General features: G+C 41.2%; 1 protein-coding gene across 1 annotated transcript in view; it reads left to right on the top strand.

Annotated features, from left to right (window-relative positions):
• Positions 1 to 24,974, top strand: part of LOC146324947 (metabotropic glutamate receptor 4-like) — a 257,298-nt gene that overhangs the window by 76,707 nt on the left and 155,617 nt on the right. Inside the window, exon 2 of the mRNA XM_084720616.1 lies at positions 4,042 to 5,048. Within this exon, the coding sequence (XP_084576742.1) occupies positions 4,515 to 5,048 (534 nt within the window). The 5' untranslated portion in view covers positions 4,042 to 4,514. The remainder of the gene's footprint in view (positions 1 to 4,041; positions 5,049 to 24,974) is intronic.

The following is a 24,974-nucleotide window of genomic DNA, read 5'->3' as shown; positions in this document are numbered from 1 at the left end:
AAGTGTTGAAGCTTTCCTTGTATTCATCAAAATTCTTGTTGAAGAGTAGACATCAATTCAATATATTTACCAAGTATAATGATGGCCTTGATGCCATGCAAACAATGACTGAAATGCTATTCAGTTGCTAATTATTGGCCGAGTTGCTTTAGAGGCAGTCTGGCTTGGTGGGAGTTTGCTTGTCATTCTGCCTCGGCGGTGGCTGGCGAGTAGCCAGTGGCTGATTCAAAATTTAGAATTGCTGTCGGCAATCTTTGATCATTTGGCAGAGGGAAGACTTATACTTTTCTGAACTGTTTCAGAGGGAGTTTTTATATGTCCCTCCATTTTAGCATTTAATCTTTTTCCAGCTCTCCAATACTTAGTCAAATCCCCAAGAGCATCTCCCTAGTGGGCATTAAACTTTTCCTATACTTGTAACGAATTTAAGTAAATTGCACTCAATTAAAATGTCAGAACAGAGCATGTGTGGTGCTGCTGAAAAAGAGCCTTAATTTAAAAAGGAAAAAAAAAACTCCAAATATATGCAGCTAATTGCCTTGGAAACAATTAACAAGATAGATAGCTAAAAAGGCATGAAATATTAAGTTTTATTTGATTAATTATTGACTTTTTAAGAGAGAATTAAATGACCCAAAATCACTGCTTAATTGCTCACCTACATGTTTACATTCAGTTTCCTTTAAGTGCAAAACATTATGTAAATTAACTCAACTAGTGAGATGGCTTTTTCCTTATTTACTGCAGAGAATCATATTATTTTCCTCTACACTGTAAACAAATAGATTATAATTGTGATTAATTAACTTTGATTAATTGTTTCCACTCACTCAACCATGTGAATGCACACAAATGCCAACAAAAAATGCATCCTTGTCTCATAAATTATAGACACACTCCAGTAAATACTATGTTCCAAAGTTTATTCTATAACAGAGTGTAATTCTGTTTTTAGTGGAGTTAAACCTTTAGCTCTGTCAGCCATCAGTGAGGCGGTGCACACAGCAACAGGGGACTGTGGTCGAGTGCAGAGGAAGCCGGAGTTCCTCCTCGTCACAGTGAGGGGAGACGGTTGCTGTGTGGATTCTGCAATTTCCCCAAACTCCTGCTCTCTGCAGACAGCTGATGTTTATCTGCTCTGCCCATCTGGGCCTTGTGACTAAACATCTGGTAAAGCTGCCAGTGTGCACGCAGTGTTTCTCAGAGTGATGACAGTGAAGGGGCACTGCTGTCCACCCCCTTCCAAAAAAGATCTCGAGAGGCAGGGAGGACTTCATCTCAGAGATGCCAAGGCTTATTCTTAAAGCCTGACTCAATTACCAGAGTGATGTCCTGCACTCAAGACGGTGCAATGTAATTATCTCGATTGTAGGTTTATTGGTGTGTGATCACAATGATGAAGGATAAGCTGACTTGAAGTAAGAACATTTCTTGCCCACGGCTTTTCTTCTTAATTTTCAGGCCGGGATTATGATCTCACTGAAGATTATTAAACAACATTATTACCAATGTCCACAATGATGGTCAAATTAAAAAACTAGTCTTGGGGCCCACCCCTGCTGCAGACCTTTTCAGAATAAAGTGTGGAGTGCACTGCCGAATCATAATGGTCCACAAAACATAGAGCAGAAAGTGTTAATGGTGGTTAGAAAGTAGGTGTAGTGGGTGTTGCTTTATCATCTTTACCCTTTGTGCGTGTGCAGCCATTTCTCTTTCTACCTCTTTGACCTGTTTTCAGCTCTTTTACAAAAGGCCAAGCCTACTTAGCCGCCCTTTCCTCTTCCTTCTGTTTGAGGCTCTCCCCTAGAACGAGATGTTTTGCAGCGACTGGTAGGCCTTCATCCATTATGGATGCAGTGTTTTAGGGGGATGATCTGTGCAGGATGATATAAATATCTCCTTTTGGTTCCCAGCAGGATGGGAGAAGCTGCACAAGACAGGCCACTGTGTAGTGTTAGAGCCGTGCATCTTTATTATTTGATTTGATGTCCAAAGTAAAAAGAAAGCAAAGATGCACATGCGACTTGCAGTCAGCAAAGCCATCATTAATTCATGAGCTGGGGCAAATCTCCCGACACCTCCACTCCAATGAGATAGTCTGACAAATACATACTCAACATTAGAGAAAAGGATGTTGAAAAAAGGGCTATTAAAAGGGATAGTTTGATGTGGGGTTTTATGAGGTACTTATCGATAGTCAACACTTGATTTTGATGTTAGACAGCCTTCTCTGATGGGAAACTGACATTATAGCTGCCAGACTCCATAGGCGAAATCAGTAATTTTACCTCATAGAACACAGGAGCTGCTCGTCTAAGCTGCCTCGATTTGTTAGTTTGTGTTATTGTGTGACTTTAGTGACATATCCTTTTAAAATACAAAAGTCACACAATAAGAAAAAAAAACAACTTCAGGCAGCATTAAACCAACAATGTCTGTGTTCTGCAAGGTAAAATGACTCATTTGCTTATAGAGTCTAGTGGGTTTAGAGACAGCGATGTATGGCTTATATAACAGCTGTTTCCCGACAGGGAAGGCTGTCTGATGGCGAAGTAAAGCTTTTAAAATATTCTAATATTCTGTACCTTCAAACTGGTGTTGATTTTTTGACTTCTCCAAACTGGGAGCATGCTGACCAGCCTCTCCTTGCCAGATCTATGTGACAAAACCAGCCATGGCACCAGTAGGCACCAGAGAGCCGCGTTTGTGTGTTTATGTGGGTGTGCATGTGACATGTGCCAGGTCTCTGTGTGCACTGGATGTCCATTGAGAAATATTATTAATGTAATTTGCATGCAAAATATGTCCACCCAAACAGTGGACAAAAAATCATCCTGAGGCAACACTTCAAAAGAAACCCAATTCTACGGGGGAAACACAGACCAGGCAACCCTGATTAATAAGTACTTCATACAACCCCACTTCCAAAAAATCTAAACTGTCCCTTTAATGTCAGCTACACCTCCATCACCATTAAAATAAGTGCAAAATACCACGGCTACACAGCGGTGGGGTAGACAGCTGCTCCAGTGCAGCACAACTTTCTGATCCTGAGCGAGGTTTTGCCCTTTGTGTCCTCTGTTACAGGCCGCAGCACGGTGGGAGGCTGTATGTTAGCATACAAAAGCAGCATGAAGTCAAGCCTGGCAGATATGTGTGTGTGTGTGTGCGTGTGTGTGATGGCCAATAGAGTGAGAGAAAGAGAGAGAGGGAGAGAGCTGCAGGCCTCTCCCACTGTGTCCAGATCCACCGTTTTATTAGTCCAGCACTGTGGAGGAAGCCAGCCTACAGTAGAGAGAACGCACACATACATGTACACACACACACACACACACACACACACACACTACCCTGTGCCATTGTTGATACAGGAGGTGGGACAGTCAACGAGGGATGAGCAGATATGTTCACAGCTCGAGGAAAAATGTTTCTTTGATTATCAGAATCCCATGCTCTTAATTTAGCAGTATATTTCATAACCTTTTGGTAAAACACTCTGGAGAGAATCTACATGAGCAGAGCAGTGTGCGGTTATGAAGTCTATGGAAGGGTGCCAGGCAGCAGCGAATCAGTTATGCTCAAGGCACATAGAAATAATTCATTGCAGTGCTCTGAAAGCAGTTGAAGCATGGGTGCAACACAGAACAGATTTCCTGTGCGGAGAGCTGGGTCCAGGTATTATTTCTGCCTGAATTTTAGGATGGAGAGACTACTTTGGGAGCTGTGACTGTCCAATGAATGCAGATGTGCTGTGCAGTTCTGAATATGATGTCAATTAAAATATGGAGAGCATGACATAGCAGCTTGCCTCCCATCCACTGACTTAAATAAGGCTCTGTGGGAGATTTCACAATAAAACCTGAGCTGTGTTGGAGACTCATACAAGGAAAACCTGCATAAACACATGGAGAAATCTATTGTTGATCCGATCAATAGAACTCTATTTCATCTATCACTTCGCTTTTTTTTTTTTAGAAAATACAAAGTTCTTCTCTTTCTGTTGTTTGCTTAGTGTCTAACACGTCTCCTCTCTTTTTGCAGGAGCCTGCTGTAGAACTCGCTGGGTCCTCCTGTGACTTCCTGCCTGCTTGAAGGACCAAGAGAAGAGAGCTAAATGCACCCGAGTGATTCTGGAGAAACAGAGAAGAGAGGCCAACTTCACACCTTTGTTCTCGCCTTAAGAGAACGCTCTCTGTGGACTCCCGACTCGGCTCGCCCCGTACCGTTTAGTTACTGCGTGTAGCCACAGCTCTCAGGTGTGGGAAAAGAGCGAAACACAAAGAGGAAAGAAGAAAGCGTGGAAGATAAAGAGAGTGAGGCTGCATAATTAGTATTACTGAGTTTGTGTCAGAGCTAGAAACCATGAGAAGAGGCTTCTGAGGACGACTGTGCTCTGAAAAACACTGCGGCTTACCTTCAGGACATTTGTATGTGTGTGTGGGTTTATGTGTGCACACCTCTTTCATTTTCAAAGGACTTGAATTTGTGTTTGGATGCGGATTTAGCCTTTCATTATGACTCTGCGAGGAGGCTTTGAGAGAGCGTGGATTGGCTGCCACAGAAGTGTCTGCTGCTGGGTGTTGCTGCTGGCTTGTTATTTCTTGATCGCCTTGGCAGCCAAACCCAAAATGCCGGGCCACACACACCTCAATTCAATACGCATCGACGGGGACATATCTCTGGGTGGGCTGTTCCCAGTGCACGCGAGGGGAAACGATGGCAAAGCCTGCGGAGAGCTGAAGAAGGAGAAAGGGATCCATAGGCTGGAGGCCATGCTATTTGCCCTGGATCGTATCAATAATGACAATGAGCTGCTGCCTAATATCACCCTGGGGGCACGTATCCTGGACACCTGCTCCCGGGACACCCATGCTCTGGAACAGTCGCTGACATTTGTTCAGGCGCTGATTGAGAAAGACTCAACTGATGTCAAGTGTCTCAGCGGAGGGCCGCCAATCATCACTAAGCCTGAGCGAGTGGTGGGAGTGATTGGTGCATCTGCCAGCTCCGTGTCAATCATGGTAGCCAACATATTGCGTCTGTTCAAGGTCAGTTTCTCCTCCAGCTTCTTACTTCTTACTTCACTTTTTCTTCAATATCATTCTGGTCATGGCTGCAGAGCACGCATATATTTGAGAATTCCCTACACACTTGATGAAGTTTCTAAGTAGAACCATAATGGGCTCTTCGACCTGGGCCCTTTTTGATAGAACCCCTTCTGTGTTGAGTTCAAGGTTGAATTCTCTGTGGAAGTGGAACTTTTATAAAAAAAAAGGTAAAAAGTGGAACCTTTATATACCTAGAACCTTCTGTAAAAGGTTTCACCCCAAACCCCCCTTTGAAGGGTTCTACAGAGAACAAGCAGCCAACCAGGGCTTTTACCAAGAATCCTTTTATACCCCAAGGGTTTTATCTGGAACCCACCCAGGCAGTTCTACTGAGAACCTTTTTATATTCCCAGGGTTTTATCTAGAGCCCACTAAGAAGATTCCTCTGAAAACCTTTTTATATTCTGATGGTTTTATCTAGAACCCACCTGGGAAGTTCTTCTGAGAACCATTTACTATTCCAATGGTTTCTTCTACAAACTGCAAAGTGAGTTCTACTGAGAACACTTCAAGGATCTCAGTATCAAGGATCTTAGCAATCCTTGAAGAACTCTTTTTCCAGAAAGGGTTCTTAGGATGAAAACGATTCTTAGTTGAACCCTTAGCCTTACAAAGAACCCTTTTTTAAAACTTGTTCTTCAGAAGCAAATGTTCTGGGAAGAACTTCAGTCCTTAAGGAACCATCCTTATGGAACCTTTCTCTTTAAGAGTGTCCAGCATAATGCCTACAACAGGTTTTAGAGAACAGTTGAAAACAATATAAACAAACAGAAAACTTAATGCTGATTTTGTACCATGTCAACATCACCACACTTTGTAAGCAAACTTCACCGTAATGGAATAAACATGGACACACAAACAGTCAGTTTCATTTGACATTTTCCAGTTCTTATTGCCTTTTTTGTGACCTTTTTATTTTCCTCGGAAGCTTAAATCACATTTGTTTCAGACATTTTTTCCCCCAATGTCCAGAAAACTAAGTGCTGATCATTACACAATAATTCTCCTCTCTAATGACACTAATTTACCAAGAGTCCTTAATGTTGCCTTCCCTTAATTAATTCAGGGAAGCCATGCATGGCACCATGAGCTGACTGTACTGCTATTGAATATAGTGCAAAAATGAGCTTCTGCATTGTGTTGGCTTGCCAGATGCAAATTTTATGTGCAAATCAGAACATAAACAATATGTGACAGGACTTTTGTAATACCTGCTCACTGCTGTCAAACCAGGAACTACAGGGCACAACCAAACTAATGAGCATAAGTGTTGTTTCAAAACAGGTTGCATTTTTTCCATAATATTCCAACATCCATGCCAGAGTAGCTACAGTAAGAAGACAGTGGTTATTAATTGTAACCCTTGCTCTATGAACACAGGTGAGTACTCTTGAACTGGGTATGTGATTTGAATCCATTTCTGACACGATGTTTGAGCTGCATGACTCATTTGTGAGTCGGACTGAATTTCAGATTCATCGGGCGCTGTTTGCTGTGCAGTGCACAGGTGGGAAGCAAGGACCAATCAGCTGCTCCCAATGGGTCGCTGGACATTTGGATGAATTTCGGACATGGCAGAGAATTGGGTCAGATGTTGTCAGGCTCTCACACAGTTGAAGCAGAGCCACGAGATGATTCCCCAGCATCAGTTGGTAGTGTCAGTTAAAGTGTCTAAAATAGTGTGCTGCAGGATTTAGTCCTAAAACTTGAAGATTAGTTTACATATTACAGTTTTCTTTTCAGTTTTCTTCCTCAAAGTCAATGGGTTTTTAGTTATTTGCCTGAAATAAGGTCCGTGGTTAACACAAACTTTATTATTTTCATGTTTTGTTCTAAGACATAGGATATGTCATTAAATACCCTACTAGCGAATTTTGAAGCTTTTATGTGTGGTTGCTTACAAGTGACTAAATGAGACCACAGAGACCATCCTGTAGTTCATTTAAGCTTAACTTTAACTTTATACCTCAGGCAATTTCATTTACGCTTCAAAAACTCAGAAAGCTGGTGTTCATTTGTGAAGATTTTCCTGCTGAACAAAATGTGTAAGTATCATGAACTTTTGTTTGCCACAGAGCTTATTTTCTGCACTAATATAATCCCATTGGCTTTTTGTACAGGGAATCAGTGGGACGCTGACTTAAATACGTCATCCCTGCAGGTCTCTATTTCCATTACCATACAGCGCATCAAGTGGAGGGAAAATGGAGAATAAAACATTAATAAGTATGAATCTATTTAATGCTGTAAGAGGTGAGCATAAATAACGGCCTTATTTTCCCTGTTCCTCATCAATTTAGCTTTTAAGTGGCAGTGAAAACAGAGTTTCCATTGGTGTTCTCATCTTAAGAAATACAATATGTAGCCACTGTTCTTTCAACGTCAACATCTTTTGAAAGGGTCCCATAGAAGAAGAGGCCAGAGTCTCCTGCTGTGACATTGATTTAGGAATGTTTCACCTATCTGCCGCCATTCTGGGGCCAACTAATTGCTTAGCAGAGGGCAAGAGGGTGGAATGTACAATACACCAGGTCAAAATCCTGATTGACATGTCCAGAAGTCAACCAGAATAACTGCGGCACTCCTATATCCTTGCTGCCTTTTTACAGCTACGTGACACAAGGCTGGCATCAGGATCCAGCCATCACAAGTTCTAGTCCTCTACATCCACAAGTGCAACCCTGTCACACAACTTTCACCATCAGGGGAGTGCAGCATTCTTATTAGCCTTAACACCAAGTGAAAAGAAGGTTGGTGACGTGTTTCACACAGGAACTGTCTCTTTTCTCAGCACTGTCAAAGCAAACAGTAAGTTGGTCAGTGCACTGTTCCAGCTCCCTATGTCATATGTCTTGCACAGCCTGCACAGGATTCTGGTTTATATATGCACCAAGTCTGTGGGCGATGTTGCCACAGTAGGACATCATCAACAACCAGGTCTACGACATGGTGCAGGAGATAGCAACACTGCTCAGGAAGTCCTGACACCCATGGGTCTTGTCTTAGCATAGAGGCCAGCAAGGAAGGGAGAGAGACATGAATATATCACCAAAAAGTACAAAATAAGCTACCCTATCCATGCCATCTTTATCGACTTGGTATGGCTCACAGTAATCCACAAATTTTCCTCATGACTGTGCTGAGCATGGATCCAGAAAGGCCTAAATACCTGGAATGACTGCCACACCTTATGCTATTACACAACAGCTCTCCACCCCCAAAATGTTCCACCAAACAAGGCTGTTAATGCCGCCAGACTGCTTGTGGAGGGCACATGAATCACCAGTGGAGGGCCTGTCCACTCACAGGCTTGTGAGACGTCTTCACACAGCTAATTGGCAAGCCTCTGTTTGGGAAGGATTTTGCCAATGAGTTGTTGTGTGTTCCAAATGGCATGCCAAATCCTGCAGTGGGAACAAATTATTTAGTTTTTTCTTCTCTAAAGGGCAGTGAGCTGCTCCGTCCAAGACTCAGTGTTCTTGGGCAAAGAATGAGTTGTGTGCGAGCGTAGCTCCACTCAGACTCTGATATGGACTGAAAGGGTGCACAAATTATTCACCCTCTCAGCTGAGGTCAGGGAGAGCAGGAATCCTTGTTTGATGGACAATGGCCTTAGAGGTATCTGCCCACTGGGCTTGAACAGCCTGCTTGACAGGGCCTTGAGCACGAAGGACAAATCCCACAGAGGGACAGAGAAACACAATATTGCAAGAGATGGTTACTAAAAACTCCCTCCAAGAGATTCATGTAGGTAGCTGTAGATGTAGCTGATACACACACTTTGATGTGGCTCACAAACAAGCCTCCAGCAGAGGTAGCAGAAAGCTCAAGTGTTTGTGCCTCGGTTTCTTTCCCTACAGTTGGAAGTTATCTTGGACGATCGCGCAAGCACTGAATGGCCCTGTGCCACTGCTGGATACAATGCTAGAATCTCCAGTCTGTCCTTGACATCATACAAGAAGTGAGAGGTAATGGAAGCAGCCATTAGCTGAGCATGTTCTACATGTCACAGCTCTGCTGCAGAAAAAGGCGCCCTTGTCTGACTATCTGCGTCGGATCAGATGAGGGAGGGAAAAGCAAAAAAAATGCTTTTAGGTAAAAGATCATGTGCAAATGCATCCACCTCCAATGGCGGATTGTCATTGGCTAACGTGGGGAAAAAGTCGCCGGCTTTCACACACATTCCAGCTCTTGTGTCAGTGACACATTTCAGGTTCGTCAACATGGCGTGGTAGTACATCAGGATAAAACAGGGTAAACAGGCAGATTGTTCAAAGTGATGCTACTTTTATAGTCGAGTCAATTTTATTGATATAGCTAACAATTTCGGGTTGGGTGATGAACATGAACAATGAGGAATTTCCTCACTCCTTGCACTCAGTTTCTCACACCATACTGTGTCTGTTGTTGTGTCACATGGCGACAGCACAACCGAACAACACAACTGTTACATGATTGGTTGTTTGCATGTCACTTGTAACACACTCCACTGTCAAGGAATGTGATGAGCTGTTTATGAGCCAGGGCATATTCATTATGTGCTTTCATGACGGTTTACATTTAATGCAAGTGAAACTATTGAAAATGTTCTTATTGCTATTGATCAAGTCTCTACTGCTGATACATACATTGTTTTATTGCCCAGGCAGAATCACAAATCACAATTCGCCTAAAGGAGTTAAAAATCTAATATGAAAAACACAACTGCTGGGATTCTCCAGTTTGAATATGTAACACTGTCATGATGAATTGTGCACCAGCGATGAGTTGTCCAACCTTCGTCAGGCTCAAGATGTTTGCAGCCATTTTTTCAGCAGCACATGTTGGAACACCTCCAATCAGCTAAACGAACAGCGAATCTGTTCATACAGCGTAAATCTGACAGAATATGCTTCATCAACCCTGTCTGTAAAACACAAACCTCACAGTGTCACTGAACACTGTCACTGAACTGAATCTGAAAACACTACATAACAGACACACGGCGGCTTTCCCCAGCTTCTCATTTTCTTTCTTTCTTTTAAATTCTTTCTTTGTTCAACGTGAGTTTTCACAACGTTACACCACCTACCAAGTAAAGAGCAGTGCTCTCTACAGCAAGGAAAAAGCAAAAGCAGTCCCAACACTGGTGGCAGCCTTTCTTAAAAAACATCGTTCTTTACTCATTTATTCCTGTAATATTTCAAATAAACATTGTAGAGAGCTGGTAAGCTTTAAAGCCTTTAATCAACTTATCTTCTGTTTTGCACTCGACAGGCGGAACCATTTTTCATGAATCACACTGATAGGAAAACAAGAACCCATGGAAATTTGATTTGTATGGGGCCCAGATGTGGCCCCAGGTGAAAAGAACACTCCTGGGTTTAATATTTTTAATAATATTAACACTACACCAGGTCACGAAATGATATTGCATATGCATGAGCTAGACCCTGTAGTTGTATTTCAATTTACTGCAGTGAACCAGATTCATATCACTCCTTGTTTTAATTAATTTGTGCTTTTGTTTTTGTAATTTTCTCTTCAGGATTTAATCATCCTGCGAACAAATTTAATAATGTAAACAAGTTGATAAAATGTTCCCACTGTGCTTAATATAGCTCATCATCTCCACCATTCACCATCCTCTGTTCTACACAGTTGCATCAGGTTTGAGTTTACTTGATTGCATTGTCTCATTTAGCACAATTATCTTGATATTCTGTTCAGGTGACTCTTAGAAAAAATAGGCATTTAAAGGAAGAAGAAGCAATTTGCTGATTGCTGTTTACTTTTGGTAAAAAAAAAAAAAGTGTTATTGTTTTAAGACAGGGCTGCAAGGCAATGCAATACTATTGCAAAAACAAGAACCCACAACTATTAAAATGTCAGCCATGGGGATGTTGTAGAGAAGTAGACATTAAGTTGGCTGAATTTTCATTTTCTCTATGCTGTGGGAGGCATGAATCAAACTCTATAACAGGTGCAGTTTTACAAACCCACACCTGGAACTGACCTTTTACCCATAATTATCTCCAGGTGAAATCTGGACCTGTTCATAAAAGTTACGCAAAGAAATCTGTGACATACAAAGGCACTTACTTGTGTTCTTGGAAAAGTAGTGCTCCTGCAGTTATTAATGTGTTTCCTCAATAACAATACTTTGTGGCAATCAAAAGTGAATAACTTTTGTCACTTTTTAAAAGCAGGAAAGCCACTGACAACATCACAGTTTCTGATCACACCAAATTCCTCCTAATGCTAAATTCCTCCTTCGATGATATGTTGTCCACAATTTGAGTTTTCATTTTTCTTTTACTCTCTTATTGTTTCCATCCAGTTTTAGCATTAAAGTTTTAGTGTCAAAGAGTTTAGAGACTGGCTTGTGAGTGTATCAGATGAGTGACGTCTCAAGGGTCAAAGGTTGTGTCGTAGGCTTTTCATTAAAAACATTCTGGCAGCTGATTGGCTGATGTACATGTTAAAAACACTGTGCCAAGTTTTCCTACATGTCTGTACTGGTGAATTTATATAAATACATATTTTTCCCTATAACACAACTTTGCAGGTTATGTGAGCCAGTGTAAAATTCTAACGTTAACTTCTGGTGAGACAGATATGATAGAAAGATCATCTCATTCTCTGGTAGATGTCATAAGGCACTATAGGGAAAGACAGCTATTTACAAACTGAATAGGAGGAAGATGAATGAGGGTGAGGGTGAGTGGGTGTTCTCAAAATGAAATAACATGTGACACAGATAACAAATACAGAAAAAAGACCTAACAACATAAGACTATCCTTGGGTGGATTTCTCCTTTAAGTAGATGCCACTGTAAACCTTCAAGATGGCCTTTTTGCAAAAACACTTTTAGAATTTCAGAGTGTAAAAAGTCAGCAAAACCCATCAGAATCCACTCTGCTGCAATTAAACCCAATCCTCTGTTCTTGCCGTAAGGATATTGACTAATAAGTAAAGCTAAGGTTGTACTCTCACGACATGGCTCGGCAGGTTCTGGCTGTTTTCTCCATCATTAAAGTCACATAAAAACCATAAGTAGGACTCCCTTGAGTGGCGGGGAGGGTTTTACCGCTCACCACTTCCCTCTAATGACTTCAAAAATTGGGCCTAGCGTCTTTCAACCTTTCAACCCATTTCTTTTTTTTACCTGAACTTCAGGGTTGAACATCTTTGTTGTATACGATACAATATCTAGATTGTTTTGTACAATGATTAAAACATGACAGAGCTGTTATGAGGTGCTGGTTGCTAACTGCTTATGGCTTTAGGTGCTTTGTGCTGGCACTGTGTTTTTTTTTTTTTTTTTTTGAATTGCTTGATCCAGTTTTCATGTTTATTTGATGATTTAATCCACACAAAGAGCACATGCATGAAAGCATACAACCTAAACATAACATACCACCCGTATATATTTGGAACTAACGCTGCCATTCTCACAAGACTCTGTGAGGAAGATTTTGAAGAATTTGTTTTCTGACTGTAATTGGCTTCATGCTCGCAATTGTTTTTCAGCTCCTCACTTTTGGGCTTTTCCTTATCCTCCTCACAGTCTTTGAGTGGCTGAGGGTGAAGTGTTTGCTCAGCACTTCAGAGCAGGCAGGATTCCGTCCCCATGGTGTGTCATGAATATTTTACTATATTGTTACGTAATTTACGCCGAGGGATCGGGGTTGAAAGCTCCCTCTCTGCATCCCCTCATCACTGGGTCCAACGCTTGGTCTGTTCTCATCAGTTGGGTCTTTATACTGCTGTATAAGCAGGAGCACAGTGCACCAGAACTTGAGGTAATTAGTGGCTGGTTGCTTATGATACTCAAGACAGACTGGGTGTAATTAAAGCTCCAGGCTTTTGATTGTGTCTCTTATACCTCCCTGAAAACAGCACCACTGACTGGCTTGAGGGATACTGCTGCAGCAGTCAGAAACTGCAGGAGCATGCACCACGTTTCAGGTATGGAAGTTGACTTGCTGAGACAATCATAAGCTGTCAGACAAAGAGGGGGGGTAGATTGGGCAGCTTCCACACAGCAGCTCTCTAAATTAGGTACAAGCAGGCTGGAGGACTAAGTCTTTCCTCTGTGGAGGAGTGAGCTTTGGAACTGTGGAGACAGATGGAGGGCCTTGGAACGCAGGGGTGGAAGCTAGATATATGCTGAGCAGAATGAAGAGGGTTAACTAGTTGCCTGTTGTGCTGTCTGTGAAGCAGAGACCTTGCATCCGCCTCTCTCTTCCCTCATTAGAGACAGAGGCAGAGGCCCTCAGGCACCGTGCCTTACTCCCCCTCAGCATTTCACTGTGTTGAGACAGGGCTCTTATTGGATTACCCCATCAGCCTACACTGAGGATATGCTGAAAGCTTTAGAAGCTATGAAAATATGCACACATCTGCTTTCTACTCTCACTTGTTAATGGTCAATCTATTCATCTAGCCGCAAAGGTAAATGTCATTTTCTGCTACTGTCTGACCTGAATAAAACAACAGATTTTAGAACAAAATGCTGTATGTAAACGGCTGCTTTGATGATACAGAGATTTGTTTGAAAGCATATAAAATGAACACTTACATAGTTTTCTGCTCCGTTTTGAAGCCAATGCCATGTCTACTGAAGTAACAATGAGTATCCAAATGGGATGAAATGTTAGCCCAGGGTCAGGACGGTCCATGAAAATGAAGCTTTTGAGAAGTTTTGAACCACTTCAGCCTGTTGAATCAAAAATAGGTTCATTACTCGAAGCTTCGGTGAAAACCAGTGACCTCTATTGGTGAAGCGTGGAGGGGTGCAGTCTAATTAGACAGATAAACATAACTGATGCGTGACACGTGACACACGTTCACACACTCAGCTGATTTACCAAGAGAACGAACCAGCTGCTGCTTCGGACGTCACAGGTCACGTGATTTTGTCCGCACCAAAGCAAGCATCGAAGCAGTAGTTCAATGGAAATATAGTATCGAGTTTGAAGCACATATCGGAGCAGTGGTGTCAGACTGCCATCACTACAAAATGCAACGGATAGATTTGTGTACATGGACATAAATTGTCAATATATTTTGTGGCAATCAGTACAACTTTCAAAGCAGAAAAGAACAAATATTATATAAAGAGAGAGAAAGTCTGTGTTAGGAGGAGATATGGGACTTTTACATCAGCAGAGACCAATAGGGCTGGGTATTGTTAAAAAAAAAATGCGATACCAGTACCAATAAAGGACTTCATTCAGTACATTCAGTTCATTCAGTTTGAAGGTTCTTCTTTATGAAGAATGCATTATGTGCAAGATACAGGTACCAAAGGAACTGAATGCAGGTCTCACTTGACTGGAGAAGTTTTTCTATTCTACTTGGTAGTGGGTTAATTCAATCAACACCTTAAAGGTATGAAGTACCAATACCAGCCCTATAGACCAGTAGTTGATGTTGATTGTTTTGAGGACATAATTATCTTTTTCTAAACCTAACAAAGTAGTTTGGGTGCCTAACTTACCCAAGAATTTTCATTATTGGTAACTTTTTTTTTTTTTTTTCACTAGTGATGGCTCAGTACTGGGTATCGGCCAAAGTTTAGTGTCAGACCCGTCCTGATTCGTGCTTGCTAAGATTTGGCATGCAGTGTGTTTATTACTGAAAACATCTGCCTACTGGGCATGTGTTTGACAAAAGTGACGAGACTTAATAAAAACAGTAAAATGATGAGCTGAAAGACCAAAACTGAGCTGAAAACTGCTAAAACGCTTCATAAAGCTGGGCAAGACTGCAGTTCCTCACAACATGCAACCACTTGCACATTACCATTCAGCCTAAGCAGTTAGTGCACCTTTAAACTCTGTACGTCTTCTGACTTAATGGACACTTGGTTCTATAATGACAAAGGTCCCATCACAGGTCTACTGACTCCCAATAATAAAAAACACGCTGTAAGTAGGGCACATTTTGTTGTAATTGTTGTGTTCAAAGCAGCTTGCCTTCCTCAGAGTGCAGTCCAGCTGGATGCTACACTCTGACTTGCTGGTGCTTTATCAAACCTAGACAGTACTCCCAAGGTGCACCCTGTCACCTTCACATAGTGCCAGCCCCCTGGAACTGGGTGGTAATTGAGGAGAGAGCGCTCTGGACAGGAGAATTGGTTCTGACTGAGCTCTCTCCCTTTCTGTGCTAAGTGTAATTTGGTGCACACTACGCTACATTAACTCATTCACGCAGCCCATTCCCTGAAACCCACCCACCCATGCCCAGCAAATCCCATGTACTCACTGGAATCGCTACACCAGGAAACTCAAACCAACATGAACAAACAGGGAAGCGAATCAAATAAATGCCCAAAAAATAAGCAGTGTGCAATTGTTTTCAGTGTATTCGCAGACCAGTGGGCCTCCACGGTTTTATCTGCGCCCCTCAACTTGACTTTTACAACAGAGCAGACCAAATCCATGAAGCTGTCTTTTCTCGACCCCAGATTGCAGACGTCCCTCATCTACCATGCTCTGGCTCCAGAGAAGAGGCTCCTTTAGTTCAGGATTAGTTCCGACTCAACTCACTTTGCCCACCCAAGCCCGAGTGGTCAATTCTCAGGACAGTCATGAGTGAAGGCTGCCCAGAACCTTGCCTTTTATTCTTGGCACTATTTTATCCCCTTTCTCCTGCTGGTTGCAAATCCCTCTGCAGGCAATCCGAACCACTGCTGGTAATCACCAAGCACAGTGACAAAAAGCTACTGTGTGGCAGTCTCCTCCTGTGCATTCTCTTTCCCGATATGTTAGGTTTCACTCAAATTAATTTCTGGCGTTTAATTAGTATGCACTAGCATGCCTACTGAGGGGATGCTGGCAGGAGGGGGAAATGGCTTTTCTTCTTTAAATGTATGATTTCATTCCGCTGAGCATTGCTGTGAAATTCTCAAAGGGACAACGAAGAGCACAACATAAATACCGACAGGGTTTGGTTATGTTCTCTGTGTTGGAGCTGTCACTATATCACGGTGGTTGCAATTCTTCAGTCTCAAACATTTAAAGAAGTGCATCTGGTCCCCTGCCCTGACTTTTCTATAAATGCTTAAAAAAAAAAAAAAGGAAAAAAAAAAATCACATCTTCAGAGCAAAATCCAACAAACAGAGCAGAGCCATCACACAGTTTCCCTGAAAAGAGCGTGGGATTAAAGGCTTGGAGCTGTCTCACCTGCATAATCTCACCATCAACCCACCAATCCATCACTGTCCTGCTGTGTGGGGCTGTGCTGCTTAAAATTTACTCAGACTTAAACAAAGGTTTGAAGCCACAAGGAAGAGAAAACAGAAAGCCTTGAGTAGCTCAAACAGATTTAAATTAGAAGTAATCAATGGCGCCATGACAGCTTCCGTATTGATTTTTCAGAGAGCGATTTTTATTTTTCTTCAACTTGAGCAGTCAAAGTGACAGTGTCAGCTGGTGAAAAATGAGTGATGAACAGAGAGCTCAATTATTTTAATTTCAGCAAAGCAGTTTCTGTCTGCTGTTCTCGACTAATAAATATAAAAAAATACGACAACCCAAAGGTCAGTATAATAAAAAAATTTAATGCGGCCCGACTATAAAGTTGCCCGAGATCTTAAAGGGATTGTTCTGTCAGCCTAATGCCAGCTGATATCCTCAGCCTACCCTGCAGCGGGGACAGAAAGAGAAAGTTTGGCCGCCTTCAGGCTAAGCAGCTTGGACATCATCCAGCCTTCCAGCACATGGGACAACATGGAGGCCCCCATGAGTCACTGCTGTGTCACACAAAGGGACTCGCTGTCTGGTCAGAGGCAGTTGGGATTCACCATGAAAACACATAATTCAAGCTATAATTTTGAAATAAATAGGACTGGGCAAAGTTTATTCACTACTTTCAACAGTATAATTTTCTTTGGTGTTAAACGCTGATATTGTAAAATGACAGCAATTGTGAATTTTATACTTTTTAAAGCCCCAGTAAAATATTATTTTCTTCTCAATTTATGTGAGCAAAGACTGTTATTGTGATAACAATGTTTTGCTTTTCCTTCTTCTAATGTGCATTTTGAGGATCTGATTATCCAAACTATAGGTACTAGAAGAAGTTAGCCTTCAGGGCTTTCTGCAAGAAAGGCTTTATGAAGTCTATTTGATTAATTTCAGTTTTCAGCTGCAGTCTGGTTAGGTTTAGGGAAGGTGAAAGGTCAACTTCATTGCAACATATACAATTATACAGTCAGATTTAGTCTCTGCATTTAACCCATCAATGGGCAGCTGCCGTGTCATGCCGTAACATGTTTTTGATGTGGGAGGAAACCGAAGCACCCAAAGGAAACCCACATAAGCGCAGGGGGATATGCAAACTCCATCCAGAAAGGCCAGTTGAACCAGAAGTCGATCCCACCATCTTGCTGTGAGGCAACAATGCTGATCACTGTGCTGCAAAACTAGGCATCAAAACTACTTTCCAAAAATATCTGTGTAAAATTTCATGGCAATCCGGCCAATAGTTACTGAGGTATTTCAGTCTGGACCTGGTTGACCAAGACACCATTGTCATCCCTTTAGCCATGCTGCTAGCATGGACAAAAGTGACCCAGGAAAACAGTCTGATGGTAACAGTCATGCTCTGACATCGATCCTGGATATGAGTGTTCTTGTATTGCCTACAATCTGTTAACCAGGCTGACAGCCTGACACGCTCGCTATTAGAAAAGATAAAAGATACTAAGCATTAGCTACATTTGGCTTTTAGTGATGTTTAATTAGAACGTCATACTCGTCTTAATTAAACAAATATAAAACTCTGTGAAATGCAAGAGCTGATAAAACCATAATTTCACACAATTCTATCGGTGTGCAGCAGTTAGGTGCAGCACCAGGAAGATCTAATGAGGACAGAACTGGTGTCATGAATTTCTACTAATACATTTCTAAATTAATTCCATTGATCTCCCCAGCTGAAATCATTGAAATTGATTAACCTAATCTCACCCAACGCTCTGAGAAATATATTTAAAACATGCTCCAGAGACATAACTTAGCATTTTTTTTTTTTTTAAGCGGTGGATCCGTGTGAGGAGTAAAGCATTGATTAGCTCGATAAAATTTGCTTAGGGTCTCTTGATTTTTAACAGACATGCCAAGGAAAACGATTATGGGGTTGCTTTCTTATTTCTAAATACTGATGGGTATTAAAAAACAACATGAATGAAATGCTTTCAGTGACTGTGACAGCTGATATTTATGTATGCTAAACAGGCAAACATGAGATGAGAAAAAGCAACTCTATAGTGGCAGTGCATTCTCCATCTATTCAGACTCAGATGCTCTTGAAGTCTAAGGCTCCAGTATACGTGTGTGATGTTCCTACACCAGATGGTCCCACTAGTCTCATGAATTTGTTTACATTTTCTTCTATTATGATACCCCTGAGCACTTCCCAGTTTTCTGTTTCTACAGCAGCGCAAAGGTGGAGCGCTGCCATCGAAGACAGAGGCTCCTTGCATGGCTTAACAGAGGCTGCCATTTTATAAAATCAGTTTATGTCTAAACCACAGCGTCCGATGAGACGGCTACAAAGATAGAGACAGAATACGGAAACCGATCATGCATGCTCTCCAAATATTTGAACACATTCGCATTACCAGCTGGCAGTGGAGGATCAATTCTCATTTACAGGCTAATTATCATCTCAGGAGCTTCCACACTCAGTTAAAAAAGACGATAAATCCTCACAGACTAGCTGTCTGTTTGTCACCACTCCATCACCTTGTTTCTTTAACCTGCAATCATTAAACGATCAAGATTTGAAGACCTTCCATTACAAACACACACACGGATATTGACCCGGCATCTTGAATCCGGTGTGACAACATGCCTCATTTCCTGACATGTTTACCGCGTCCTTCTGTGGCTGAAAGTCGCCGTTTGGGCTTGTACAGTGCAGGATTGGAACATATTGCTATTGATTTTCTCAAAAAGGTGACATGTTGATATTAGACTCTAGATGAATATGTCAACTTACGTGTCAGTTTCGAGCCCAAGGTTTCAATTTGTGCATCCGGCATTTCCAGCCTTTATGACAGAAGATACGCATCTCGTCCTCCTCCTACTTTACTTACATGTCAGCAAACTGTAAACATCTCTGCCCTCTGACTCCTTCTCACAGGATAATTTCTGACATGATTGTTATGAAATTGTGTATCAATATGAGTTCTATCTATGACTCTTTGAGCAATTTGAATGCTAGGAATTCAGTATAATCATTCCCCCTGTGGCATGTAACTGTGTTTAGCAGTCCTGACAATAAAAGTAATAAGAATGCTAATAAAAAAAAGAACAATACTCGTGTCTTTCACGAGGCCACTCAGCCACAGATTCTTTGTGAAATATTTTTCTCAGGAACCAGCCTTTTGTATTTCACACTGAAGTAGTGTTCTGTATCCTGAGGTCCTTTTATATTTGTCACTGCTGGTCTGTCTCACATAATAACCATTCGTTACACAGTTTTCACTCTGATGCAACGTATCTTGTGGGTCATCTTATCCGATCCTTGTTGCAATACATTATAAGTGATAGTTTTGCACTTTCAGGCTACCCCTGAAGTGCTAAGGTACTTAATGTGTGAATGTGTGTGAATTCATGGGCCTCAATAATACCAGTGTAATACTGCTAATAGTAGTGTAATACTTTGCATGCGGTTTCATGTTTGATGGCCCTGCGGGGGGGCAACAATTACAACACACTTAATTAAAGTATATAGCCCTTGGGCCCGATATACAAGTGCAGATAATGTAAACACAAACATTGTGGTCAGATTTCTTGCAGCATTTTTTGAGATTTCTGAAGGTATTTGTAATTGACTTCCAGGGTGTTTTCTGATCTGATGCTTCTGTTCAAGTTCACCCAAAAATGAAAATTCATTTGTAGGTCGGGTTTAGTTTTTTTAGTCCACAAAATCACTGCTCGAGCCTCACAGGAAGACAGTCTTGCAGAATCTCCCAAACAGTGGAAGTGAATAGTGACCAGTTTTCAAATATAAAAAACAAAAAGTGCCTCCATACTGCTCATCTGGTGTAAATCTCCTAAAGTCCCGACATGCCAAATTGACTTCAAAGTCTTCAAAGTCTTCATCTTTAGCTTGGAGCCATGTTTATGTCAGAGTGCACACCATCTGAACTTGGTGTGTGTGGTGTGACGACGCCAGATGAGCAGTATGGAGTCATTTTATCCTTTTTTTGGTTTTGTTTTGGTTTGTCTGTTTGAAAACTGGTCACCATTCACTCACATTCTTAGGGAGATTATAAAATGCCGTTCCCCGTGAAACTCCAGCAGTGTTTTGTGGACTAAAAAATTAAACCCGACCTTCAATCGGCATGAGGATGAGTAGATAATGACAGAATTTTCATTTTTCCTTTTCTTTTTAAAGACCTTCTGATCTGACTTACCTTTTAGGTACAAAGCCACTTTGTAAAGGTTAGGGGAAACATTGCATTCATTGCTAAAAGAAATCGTGAGGAAAACAGCCCTCTCAAAGTCCTAAGTTGTGCTTTTTACACTTCCAACCACTTTCTCTACGGGGTCTGTGGCTTTATAACATTGTCACACTATTTCCTCCTCTGACGGAGAAGCTTGAGGGCTTTGTCAAACGTAAACATACAGCATGCCTTTTGTGCTGAAACAAAGGATGCATTGTATTCTTGAGAGGCCAGTCTCAGTTATGGTTAGTCCTAATCAGCTAGTTACGATTACAAGAATGTGTGGTGCACATGCTCTTATACATGAATGTAAATTGTGTGTAAACTATGTAAAATGTATCTGAGTTACAGAGCACCTATTTAGAGTTTGACCATTTAGAGTTTTTACTCTCCCCGACTGTTTGCACAAACTTTGGCAGTTTATACAAATTTGACTGCAGGAGTTCCTGCATCATTGTCAAGGATGCTGCAGTTTCCCCTCCCAGGCTACATTTAGTGCATCCATATACCATGATATCATCTCGGGGTGGAGATCTCTACCCTAGTGGGCTTCCTAATAAAACCCTATAAATCGAGACATGATTCACAGCTCCAACAGTGTTACGGACCTCACAACGCTGCTGATTCGCAGTGAATGAAATGTCAACAGAGCTGCAGTTTAATCACATTAACAATGCCGCATTCCTTATTTTGTCATGCATGACTTTCTAAATCAGGGAGAGGATTTACTACTCTTTATATTATAACCTTCTGTCTTTTGTTTGACCCCAGATTTATTGTCTTACGTGTCGCAATGACACTGCAAAGTCAACAGTACAGATGGTAAACCCACAAGATCTCATTGACCCCTGCTGGAGCATGACCATTACTTAAAACCCCAGCAGTATCGACAGAGGGATGAATACAGTGAGTGGATGGACTCGTTCCAAAGTCATCCAAAGGTGTTGTCCCATTACATTTAAATGATAGTGCAGTTTGTGTGTGAGAAATCAATATCTGTGAATAAGCATATAAATTAAACTTTCTATACATTCTGTCGTTGATACTTTCAGAAAACAAATGTTGATACAAATAGTTGAGTTTGCATTGTGTCATATTTGTGAAGGGCCTCGGGAGAAACATGAAGTCACATTATTTAGTCTTTGGATTTGAATCAAAAACATGAAGCAATTCTTGCAGTGTAGATTTATCAGGAGCAAGTCGTGCTTATCTGAATATTCAACAATTTTCTTTCTACTATTTTAGAAAGAAAAAATCAGATACAGTATAAATTGCACAAAAGCTATGGCTTTTGGTGCATGCAAAGGGAAGATAAGCTTTTTCTTTAGCACATATTTCCTGTAAATGAGAGTCATAGCTCTTATGTTATAACTGAAAACATGCCTCTCTATAAGCAATTAAGCAGCCAAGAGGGGGAAAAGCTTTGGATAATTATATTCAATTAAAGAAAGCAGGTAATTATGCCCAATGTGAGTGTGAAACTTACTTTTACACAAACAGAAATTAGTTTCAGTGGTGCTTAGAGTGTTCAAGATAAACCCTGAGGAAACTTGGGGTTTAATCGGTGTGTGTTTTCTTTTTCACAGGATACAGGTCATGGCTGGATAAGAAGGATAACACGGTTTACATCAATTATCTCATTTTGTTTGAAGCCATGAAGTGATTTATAAAATTAGCCGCAATTTGAAGCATTTAAGAAAAAAAAATGGCTTCCACAACAAAGCAGTCCTTGCAACTGCAAATGCATCCAGTCACTCTTCTCCTGTGAAACAGATTACCTGTACAGACAGTGACACTCTTGTGTAAAAGCCATTACCATCGACTCAGTGAATACATGACCTGCCCGTGTACTGTTCTCACAGTTAATCAACTAGTCAGGGTTAATGGAGGCATCAGATCCTGACACAGACGCCGTCAGTAATTCTGCAGCTGCAGCAGAGTGTTTTTTCCACCTATTTTAACACACCTTTGTTAAATGTTTTAAAAACACAAAAGATTGCCTTGCTCAGCCAAATGGTGGTAATGTGTTTATAGGAAAAATGATGGAAAATTGTTCTTAAAGCAGCCCTGAATGTGTTGGACCGAGCTCAGTTAAAGTAAACAGCAGCGCTGTTAATCGGTAAACAACAAATCATGGCAGACTAATTGTTTTGGCAAATGCTCATGCACATTAATCACATGTACTTCATGCATGAATACATTTCCAGGGAATTTAATCTTACGTAATAAACTATACGGATTGCATGTGACACAGAGGCTCATTATAAAATTCCCTTTTGTGCTTCACATATGATAGCAAGAGTGAGAGGAAAAAATAAAATAATTCCAGAGACAATCTCCTGGTTACTCTGGAGGATCTACAAGCCTCACATCATTGAGTGAAAGCTATTTAAAGGGACAATATGTAGTCAAGATAATTACTCAATCCACAGACCTTTTTGTGAGCAGTTTCTTGCAGGAACTATTTTCTTTCTACCGAACTGCACTCGACAAATCGAATCACCGTGCTGATGGAGACGTGCATCTACTCATGGAAAGGAGGTAAAAACTCAAACATTAAATTTAACATCTGGTGCTGTCATGAGCATGAGCCTCTTGCCCTTAAGTTCTATAGCTATATAATTGCATGAGAAGGAAGACATCTCTATGGTAGATGATTTAATTTTTCAATCCGCCACCGTCAGCCCATCAACTGGCGCCTGCTGACTTTTAGCTAGGACATGTGTGAGGGCTGCGAGTTTGCTACGTTGTGTAGACCATGTAGGTTAGCTACATTCAATAAATAAAAAAGTAAATTCACAAAGTGGAAATATTCTTTAACTTATTTTCCTTATTAAACAAAACAAAAAAAAAAATACAACTATACACTCCCTGAATTCAAGTTTTTCTCTTTTACCAAAGTAAGATATGTTCTGTTAACTTATTGTAAAACACACTTCATTCAATTGTGTCAGAAAAACAAAATAAAATTCACTAAAACCATTTTGAATAGTCTTTCCATTGGTCCAACAATCACCAACTTTGGTTTGGTTACAATAACTCCCAAATTCACAGTGCCAGATGTGAATATAGTCTGACTCTGCGGGCTGTTTTCCTCTGGCTCAGTAGGTCTGCACTATACTGTCCCTTCAAAGGTGCAAAGTGCTAAAAACTGTCCACTCTGGGCTCTTTAGATTACCCTGAATGACCTGGTCAGCTTTGCTGCTCTTGTAGTTTTCAAAGGGAGTTTTCTAGTGCTGTGAAGACCAGAAACAAATTCCAATTTTCTTCCGTAATATTGTCTTTACAGTATATGACGTACAGTGTGTGACTGTTGCTAAAGGGAATGCGCTGTATGTTGTTCAATATGGACCTACTGCAGCTACAAATTAAACACAGCTTTGTATTTTTGGCTTAGAGGGAGAATCAGGGGTGGGTGCACGTGTCCATCAGCAGCAGCAGCTTTAATGGATATCAGAGCTGCATGAAGCCTTCAACGGCCATACATTTTTTAAGTGCTGTGTCATGTCATCAAACACAACCTCAGTGTATTTGGCAGATTTCAGAAGTCAGCTAAAAGCATTACTACCAGGAGTTAACCCTGAACTGCAACAGTTTTGTTAAAATAATTAATCAGTTGTAACTTTGAAGCAGTGCGACAACAGTCTGTAGAGTTTTATGATTCTCAGCAAGTTTACTTATATGTTAAATATTTTATGCTGCCGTCAGTCTTTGTAAAAGCCACATCAAGAGTATTACACCTTCTTATTTCCATTTGCAGGTCCTAAACTTCAAAGATCTGCCTCAGGTGAAAAGCCTGGTTTGCTTACACATGGAGAAGTCGGCTGTCTGTTGGCATCAATGTCAAAGCACACACAGGAATGACTAGATTGAAACACTCAGGCAATCAGCCTGCACTGCTTACAGACTTTAGCTAGGCACAGCTTGATTTTGAGCAGGAGAGACTGCAGGCACACTCACTCAGCCCACTCTGTTGTCTCATAACTGCTGCACACTGCATGCACTATCAATGCTTTTCACCGCCCCATTTCTCTTTTCTGCAAGTTAAGCTGAAAAAAGGAGTCATGAAATATTTAAAATCCGACTATTGGGGTTTGCAGAGGAGTGCCTTTCTTTCTCCCCGAGTCCCAGAGAAGTTGTACGTGTAGGCGCAAGTTGACCTTGATGTAAAGAAACACAACTTGAGGGGGAACACATGGAGTCGAGTAAAAATATCTGGGTTAAAGGGATAGTTCAGATCATTTGAAGTGGGGTTGTAGTAGGTACTTATCGACTGCATGTGTTTTACCTACTGTAAGTAAAGGTCCATACGCTCCCAGTTTGGAGAAGCAGAAAGGAGAACCAGCACTGAAGCTAAACAATGAACAGCTTCGGACAGGGTCAGCAGCAAAACATATTCAAGCCATCTAAAAAAAAAGT

This window comes from Lutjanus erythropterus, chromosome 6, assembly GCF_056507025.1.
Source record: "Lutjanus erythropterus isolate fLutEry1 chromosome 6, fLutEry1.hap2, whole genome shotgun sequence".
NCBI classification, from domain to species: domain Eukaryota; kingdom Metazoa; phylum Chordata; class Actinopteri; order Lutjaniformes; family Lutjanidae; genus Lutjanus; species Lutjanus erythropterus.
Note: the sequence above shows the minus strand (reverse complement) of the source record. Positions and strands in the feature narration are given on the sequence as shown.